The sequence below is a fragment of the Sander lucioperca genome, chromosome 22 (genome assembly GCF_008315115.2).
Source record: "Sander lucioperca isolate FBNREF2018 chromosome 22, SLUC_FBN_1.2, whole genome shotgun sequence".
In the NCBI taxonomy this organism is placed as follows: Eukaryota; Metazoa; Chordata; class Actinopteri; order Perciformes; family Percidae; genus Sander; species Sander lucioperca.
This window is the reverse complement of record NC_050194.1, coordinates 17,853,236-17,862,258: the sequence shown is the minus strand read 5'-3', so window position 1 is coordinate 17,862,258 and position 9,023 is coordinate 17,853,236. Positions and strand designations below refer to the sequence as shown.

Here is a 9,023-nt window from a genome sequence, read left to right as displayed (position 1 = left end):
TTTACACACCAAAGTCTGTTAACAGATCTTAGGGGTACAACTGCATGTGAAAAAGGTTGTATAAAGCTTTTTGTGGCTCCAAAAGGAGCAACGTGAAATCTGATAAACCTTCTCAAGTGATTCACAAAATTGTCTTTATCAAATCTTGATAGGATGGGAACAAGTTCACAAAATGATCCACAAAACAGAACTGGGCCAACACATTCTTCACCCAAGCATTGAATATTTGTGAGTCACACGATGCTACGATGCTCTATTCATTCATAAACTATGTGAGTAACTAGCGGGGCTAGAGCTAGCTGACCGTGTGTTTCCTGTCCAGTCTGGGGTTAGGAGCACAGTAATTAGGAAGATGCTAATGGGTCTGACAGTTATGAGTCCTAGAAAAGCTGCAAACGTCGCTTCAATTAGACGCCAACCTGAAGACATCTTGTGTGGCATCGTCATTCATTCCACTCAGAAAACAAAACTGCCCTCGGCCTGAATCTCCTCATAATAGCCTTTTTTCATTAAAGCTTCACACCCATGGCACACATGTGAACCATGAGGAGGTAGTTTGTTCATCAGTTCATCAACACCTTCCAAAATCTTCCTAAACATGTTTATTCATGCTGATGTTAAAATCCAACATTATTTCTTGCTTGGTTGATCGACATTTTGATGGCCGTGCTCGCAAAGCCACTTTAATGTTGTCATTAGTTATGCTTCTCTGGTGGCCAAAGGATGGATCCCTAAGTCGCAGGATCCAATAAGGTTGTACGTGAATGGTTGGAGGAGATAAACTACATCAAATAAAGGAAAGAAAGACTCATTCACTGATGGAAGACGGGAGGTAAAGTCAGTTAATTAAAAATATGAAAATGAACAAAATCTCTGACACAGTTTTGGGCCCATCAGAGGAGCCACAGTAATTCTCTCTCCACCTTATATGAACTTCATTTAATTAACAGGAAGCTGAAAAGTGGCCTAAACCGATTTCTGATTATTTTTTTGAGCAGGATCTGCTGAAGATGAAAAAGATTATTTTGTATTTATATAAATAACTAAAAGAAATACATGAAAATTGCTTGCAAGTATATATATATATATATATATATATATATATATATATATATATATATATTCCAAACTAGAATAGGGTCTTATTTACAGGTTGCCTGAAGTAAAATTGACATTATGTCTTTTGTTTGACTGTGATGCTTTGTGACAGCAGACAAATGGCAGTTGACCAGTAGATATAAGGTCAACAGGGATTGCATCAAATACTAAAGCATATTCTTTTGGTGGTCTAGAACTTGCTATAACATCATTGCATGACTAGAATTGAGGAGCTGGTTAACTAGATAAATTCCATGGACGAACAAGGATATATTAATAATGCTGGGGAGGGCCTTGCTTTTAAAAAAAAAAAATGAAATATAGGATCCAGCCTCTTTCCCCACCCCAATAACTTTCACACAGTCCTTTACTGACACTTGCTTAACAATTAATGTTATTACACCGGTGCTTTTTCCTATGACAAGTCAAAATGTCTGCAGTGAAAAAGACCTGTTCAGCTGCCAACACACATGAATGAACCTCACCAGCCTCTGAACAGCCTCAGTAAGTTACTCTGTCAGAGAGGACTTTAACAGCAGCCAGAGATTAAACTTAGATTTATTCTTTGTTTTAATAAGAACAGTATATTACACGCTGCCAGGGGCTAAAACTACATACTGAATAAAATGGACCAGCTTCATTGTTGTGCCTAGGTATAAAATGATCAGTTGCTATTGATCAATAATTTAGACAAGTGCTAGATTATTGACAGGAAGACAAAATATGTTAGGCCAGCTATGTTTGAGAAATCCCCCCATACATTCAATCACTGGAACAGAAATTGCTCCATGGTATATAATAACGCAGCTATGTTTCTTTCCCCCCTGCAGATCAATGCTAATTGAGGTCCTACATGATGAATGTAGTCTGAAACGTTTTTAACCCACCGACTGCTGAGCAGCAACAAGGTCAGGCCACTGAACACTGAAGATGTTATTTATACTAATAATTGTACAGATGAGAAAAGTTATTTTTTATTTCATTAACTGTCTTACTTTAAATTGAAGTTACCTTTTCATGCACTATAATACAAGGATACTATCTATATTGAATCATTTGGTTAGCATCATGACTTTTCCTCCTCAATATAACAAACTCTTCACTCTGTAATTTTTGTTTTAAATGTGAGGAAAAACCTGCTACATTTTGCTAAATCTACTACATGATAAGCAGCGCGAGTTGCTTCACAAATTGAAATTTACTTTATAACTAATGATGTTTCCTCGGAGTCACGGCGGTACAATATGATGATCAACACAGCTAACAGAAGGATGCTGGTCGATCCCTGATGCCCTCCAAACACAACTCTCTGTTGGTGCAAATTCAGCTTTGTGGACAGCATGCAGCAGATGGAGTAAACCATGCCATCAAGTGGAAAATAGACCTGTTGTGTTGTCACAGAGACAAGTTACAATATAGTCTGCCAATCGGACCACCAGAGGAAACTGCAAGAGGGAGTTTTAACACATAGCAGCAACGGGAAGCATTATTCTTATTGTGCATTCACTGCATCAAGTGTTAACAAGATCATAAAGCTGTTTACTTTTGCAATCTGCCCAACCTCAAACAATTCTCATTCTCTAAATCTTAGAGTAAGAGATTCCTGGCCTTTTTATTTACACCTGACACTGTGTTCTGACATATTTAACATTGTAGACTATCACAATGGTTTCTGAATGTACTGTAGTTTAGTCAGTAAGTCATACAGCCTCTCAAACAACAGAATTAAAACATATCCTGACTCATTGCTGCCACCTTGTGTCACTTTGAGTCATAAAACAGCTTTGCATTGAAGAGGTGAACCCTATCTTTAACTCCACCACTGCAATGCTTTTTCCTTACCCTCTTATGCTTGACAATCAAGGAAATTATAGGAATTATAGGGATCCTGTTACTCACATCAGATTACAGATATGGGCCAAATTTGTCTTATTTTCATTAAGAGGCTGAAATAAAGAATAAAATAAGTAGGCCCTGGCCATTGTTTTTAATCATTTTTAAATATTAAGTCTGTCAAGGTATGTGGAAAAATCAACTTTGCCTCTTAATTTGCTAAAAACCATGTTACATGTACTTGAAGAGTACTGTTTTACTGTCTTTGTCATATTTATCACTTGCTTGGACAAATATCCACCAATCCACATTGTCATTATAAAATTCTGTGATTTTTGGTACATTAATTCGGTAATGGCAGTTGTTGATTTTAGCACCCCAGAAATCTTTCCCCTCATGTTACCTTGAATAAAAACTATTTAAACGTATAGAGTGGGAAAGTGACAACAGTCGTTTCTGAAGGTATTTTGCAATTTAATATTTCATATATAATTTATATACTGTATTACTGGGCAACAGCATTTTACAGGTACTTTTTACAAAGCTCATTTCAAGGGTTTAATGGGTCATAATAAATTCCTATACTTATTTCAAACAAATACCAGGCTATACAAGTAATCATTTATTAACAATATGGATTATGGGTTGCTTCACCCACGTCACAAGAAAATGTATAAACATTTTCCCACTGAGCTCAACATGGCATCTAGCCACATGCAGATAGTTTTGGGGTTTCTGTAAGCAACAAAACTTGTCAACAGTTTTTATAGAGAAGCAGTGAAACACGGTGAATTATCCTGAGGAGCCAGGACATTGTTTCTGGAAGACACATGGTCAGCACCACTAGGCATGGGCCGGTATAAGATTCTGACGGTATGATAACCTTCAGGAAAAATATCACGGTTTCACAGTATTACAATTACAGCTTTAGAATGTTTTAGTTTTTTTTAAATGCCTGGGTAAAAAAAATTTTTTTTTCCATTCAACACAATGTATTTAACCCACTGCACACTGGCAGGGAGAGAGATTTCTAAACTGCACTTTATGTCCTTCACAAAAAACAGCTCATACCTTAGGAACGGTATGACAGAAAAGTTCAGTGGTTTTGAAACTTTTTCAAACCACGGTACACCTTGAAACCGGTAACCGGCCCATGCCTAAGCACCACTAACAAAATTGCATTCACCTTCATTGTATTTTGGTGAAAGCAGAAGTCTCAGTAGTGCAGACACATTAAAAAAAACCTGGACACATGAAGGTGCAAGTGAGAAAAAATGTTTTTGCGTGATTTGGGTGAATTTATACTTTAAAGGTCCCATGACATGGTGCTCTTTGGATGCTTTTATATAGACCTTAGTGGTCCCCTAATACTGTATCTGAAGTCTCTTTCCCGAAATTCAGCCTTGGTGCAGAATTACAGCCACTAGAGCCAGTCCCACAATGAGCTTTCCTTAGTATATGCCATTTCTGTGTCTGTAGCTATTGAGGAGGAGAGGGGGGGGGGGGGCAAGGTGGAGGGTGGGGGTGTGGCCTTGACCAACTGCCACTTTGCTCGTTTGAAAGCCATGATGTCTCTCTCTCATGGGTGGGCCAAATTCTCTGGGCTGACAAAGCAGAGAAAGGGGAGGTAACCTTGCTCCTTATGACCTCATAAGGAGCAAGACTCCAGATTGGCCCATCTGACCTTTCAATAGGCTCGTTCGAGATGAACTGCGCCTCGCCTGTAAAGTGGACGAGAGCAGGCGGGAGCAGCCGGGGGCGGAGACAAAAAGCTACGGTCAAGTCGGACAGTTTCCAGCCATTTCCAGCAGCCTTCGGGATGAGCAGGAAGTCACATAAACACTCACATCCTGTTAGGTCCGAATCCGATTTAATAAAATGTTATCAGACCCATATATCAGCTCGTACACAGTCTCCAGTTGTTATTATGACAGAGTAGCTTTCAAAATGCTCTACATGCGATCTGTTGCTGATTTGAATTAACAACACACTGTAGATGATCCGTAATCCGAACAGATTTAGTCTCTCTGACTTCTAAACGTCACTATCAGCCACACAACATGTGGTTTGTACAGAATAAGCCTTTAAATCAGACAAATAGCAGTTAAAATCCCTCCAAATCAAAATCAATAAAAAGTTTATATAAAACGTCATCATGTTGAGTCGATTCTGAACCAATCAGCTGTTAGATCAGCTGAGAGGCCGGCGTTTCCCAGCATGCCCTGGGTCCGCCTGGGTCGTGCAGTCGGTGAAAAGCAACTGCGCTGCCTGCGTCTCAAACTATCGTTGCCCACGTGTGCATGACGTCAGAGCAAGTCGGGATCAGGTCGGACACAAATCTAACCGCCACGCATTGGGCGGCGATTGCTGGTGATCGATTCTGCGCAGAACTGGCTCATCTCGAACGAGCCTATTTTCTCAAAGGTAAAGCAGGATACCCAGGGCTTGGTTTACACCTATCGCCATTTCAAGCCACTGGGGGACCATAAGCAGGCTGGGGGAACGCATATTAATGTTAAAAAAAACTCATTTTCATTCCATGGGACTTTTAAACTGGCACATACATGCAAAATGAAATGTTTAATTAAACTCAAACATATTTTTTTAATGTTTCTAAATGAAACATAAGATTAAATGTTTCTTAAAGTGTCATACACACAAAGTAAAGTATGTAGTTTAACAACAACAAAACAATACACTTTACTTAATTGTCTGTACTTAAATAGCCACATTATTACAACACTGAATGATTACCAAATAGTGCAGTGACATCTTTTGGACATGAGGCAGAAATTCTTAAAAGTACATGGCTTTCTTCAGTCATTTGCAAATGCAAACTTGTTTTCAGTTTCATCTTAAATATGCATTTTTGATCACACTCCAGTGAGTGTTTTTGTCGACATTATTTTTAAACTTGAGTGTGAAAACATCCAGGTCTGCTTGAATTGTCTTGACGTGAGAGCAACTCACGTACACGTGATGCAGCAGAGTAACTGCTTTGATGAGGACACCTGTAACAAAGGAAGGTAAATGTTGATAATTGACTGTCACTACCAGTATCTTCTGCAAATTGAATAATAATACATTCATTGTGGTTGAGTTCTAGCCCTTTTTGGATATTTATACAGACAGTTTTTGATATAAACATGTCAGAAGTTCAGAGAGTAGATATACTGCTCATATTACCTACCTGTGTGCACTTGTTGGACAGATAGATGGCCCTTCGGCTATATCTGGAGATTGATAAAGGGAGCAAACCCCAGCACATCCTGAAGAAGCACCAGAGCCCTCTGTAAAGGTGGCTCAACGTCTATCACTACATTGCGCTTCCGTAGAGGATCCAGGCTTGACTCTGTCACATTGTGACAGTGATTCACCTTCAAGGACTGCAGCTTCGGGCAGTACTCTGCAAGAGTCCTGTGAGCACAGCATCCAGAGGATATTATGGATGGGTGCACAAGTGAGGTGGTGCATGTCAAAGTGTGGGCAGGGTTGGCACAAACTTAGCTGGATTACACTTTGAAAATAAGATATGATATACCTGATGGACTGGTTCCTGACCCGCAGGCAGCCTGTCAGGTCCAGCTGCTCCAGGCCCCTGCAGTTTTTGGCCACCTCCTCCACTGACTCATCAGTGATGTTGGCGTTGACTGCACAAGATAGAGACCTCAACTTCAAACACTTCTTGGCCAGGTAGCAGATGGCGTCGTCTTTGAGCTGGCGGCAGGCGGTGAGGTCAATGGACTGCAGCCCCCTGCAGTGGTCAGCCAGGCTGCGCAGGGACAGGCTGTCCACCCACTCGCAGTGCGCCAGCCCGAGGTTCTGAAGGTGCATGCAGCTCAAGGACACTGCCACCAGGGAGTGACGGGTGAGCCAAACACATCCGCTCATGTCCACTCTCTGCAGGTGTTGGTTCTGGCCGATAACTGGCAGCAGCTCCTTGTCTGTCACCCAGGCTGAACAGTTCTGGAGTGACAGGCTGTGGAGAAGTTTGTTGTCCTTTAAGATGGAGCAAAACGCTTCCTTGGGAATGGATGGTCCAATCTGTAAATATCATAACAGAGCAGATAGCAAACTTCCATTACCATATCTCTCAATATATGTATAGGCTACTAAAACTCTCACACATCAGGACTTACCGAGGACAGATCAAAAGTCCTGCAGTTGGCCAAATACATCTGGATGAGGCTGTGGAACTGCTTGCTCACCCTCTGCAGGCTGACAAGGTGTTGCAGCGGCAAATAGCACAAAATGTGTGGAACAAGTACATCCTCCCAGGGCAAGTCCAAAAGATGACATCTGCTGAAGAAATCCAAGCCTTGTTTTACAACTTTGACACTGCATGCAGAGCTCAAAACAGTCATAAACACAATTAAATGTTACGAAACGTTTTTAAAAGCAAGAATAATGACAGTAATATTATATAACAATAAGGAATGTTATATCAGCCTCGCCATGGACATATATAATTAAAGTTAGTGGCCGTATATAAATGGGTGCAACAACAACCAGCTACATCCCTCTTTGACTTGGTTGTTGTTGCTATCGCTTTTAACGTTAGCTGACAGGCTAACCTGCCAGGGCCACTAATCCAGCTGCTTTTTAAACACAAAACTACCATTGTAAAAGGCACTTACGTTCGCATCTTTGCTTCTTCATCCATTGTGAGCCTACTATGTTATACAGAGTTTTTAAGGACGTGCTGTTCTTCACAGAGATGCCAAAATAATATATTTTCCTTTAGCATTTTGCAAGCGTTTGAGGTGTAAACCAAACCCAAGGCTGCGTTCATGGACTATCGGAATATTTTTATTGTGATCGGAATGGTACAGTAACTATCAAACAAAGTTGTGAATATTGCCAAATTTAGCATTTAGTGATGACGAGAGCCAACAATAGAAGGTACAAGTGATAAAACAACACATATATATATATATACTGTTATCACTGCCTTGTAGGCCATTTTCCCCCATTTTATTTTGTTGGTAAACCACAAAGTAGCCTAAATATGCGCTACTGGACTTGTTGTACAACAACAACTACCATTACCTTTTTGTACATGTGTTGTTGTTTACTATTTCAATTATGGTTCTTAAAGGTCAGAGAAGTGGTATTTTGGTGACTAAGGTCTAATGAAATCATTGACTTGACGTGTTTACGAAGAACATTTGAACGCAGCAGTTTAAATTTTCCGGTTTTACGCGTTTACGTCAATGAGATCATGTTAAAGCAATTTACATTTTGCTGTAAAGATTAGGCCTATAGCTAACTCTAGATCAAGATAACTCTTTTAAAGTTTAATAGATGCCTCCTATACTCTTATAATCATTACAATTATATAACAATACTATAAGCAGTGGTTGGTTTAATGTGGACTTTTAAAAACTCCTTTAGGCTATTTACAAAACAATATTAACGGTATATATATATGAATCAAAATAACGAGTTCAAAGATCTTATCAAGAAAGAATAGAAATAGCCTATATAGACCTAAATACATATAAATCTGTACAAAATACATATTAAATATTGTTATGTGCAGTAACTTGAAGAAGAACTGTGAATAAAGACTACAAAATATACAGTAGCCTAGGCCTACAGCACAATACAAACATAAAATTGAGGAATTCCTGAATTTCACTCTTAATGTCAAACTTCCTTCTGTAAGTGTCTGTTCTACAGAGGAAAGGATGGATCCAAAATCAGTGTGACCCACTAAAATAACACTACCTTGCCGTCCTCTCCACCCGACTGAACACACTTTATTGGCTTAGAATTACGGCAACAATCGCTAAACACACTGCAAACTCACGGTCCTCTCTTCCCAATTTACAGCCCCCCTCTCTACGGCCCTTGAACAGGCTACACGTTGTAAATAGCCGTGGCCCGCTTGCCTGGTCCTCCGGTAACATTAGCTAGCAGTTAGCCACGACCAGTTGGGATTACTTTACTGGCTGTGTCTCAATTGTTTTTGCGAGTAACCAACTCGGGTACTCTGTTGAAATGACATAAAATGCCCGTCCCTTGTAGCCGTGATAAATTAACCTGAAGCTAATGCTTATCTACTTCTTCAGAAGGAAATTAGCTAACTC

General features: G+C 39.9%; 1 protein-coding gene across 3 annotated transcripts; it reads right to left on the bottom strand.

The window, feature by feature from the left end:
• Positions 1-2,683: 2,683 nt before the first annotated feature.
• Positions 2,684-7,776, bottom strand: fbxl15 (F-box and leucine-rich repeat protein 15). 3 transcript variants are annotated; one of them, XM_031315667.2, is made up of 6 exons: positions 7,569-7,776; positions 7,071-7,233; positions 6,473-6,975; positions 6,145-6,348; positions 5,478-5,912; positions 2,684-4,235 (listed from the first exon to the last, which is right to left on the bottom strand). In XM_031315667.2, exons 1-4 carry the CDS (start codon positions 7,592-7,594, stop codon positions 6,159-6,161), a joined length of 882 nt encoding a protein of 293 aa, XP_031171527.1. In that variant the 5' UTR covers positions 7,595-7,776; the 3' UTR covers positions 2,684-4,235; positions 5,478-5,912; positions 6,145-6,158. The 3 variants fall into 3 exon arrangements, with proteins under 3 accessions (XP_031171527.1, XP_031171526.1, XP_031171528.1); XM_031315666.2 differs by having other exon boundaries at positions 5,478-5,942; positions 6,122-6,348; positions 7,569-7,775; XM_031315668.2 differs by having other exon boundaries at positions 5,478-5,942; positions 6,122-6,348; positions 7,071-7,230; positions 7,569-7,753.
• Positions 7,777-9,023: the final 1,247 nt, after the last annotated feature.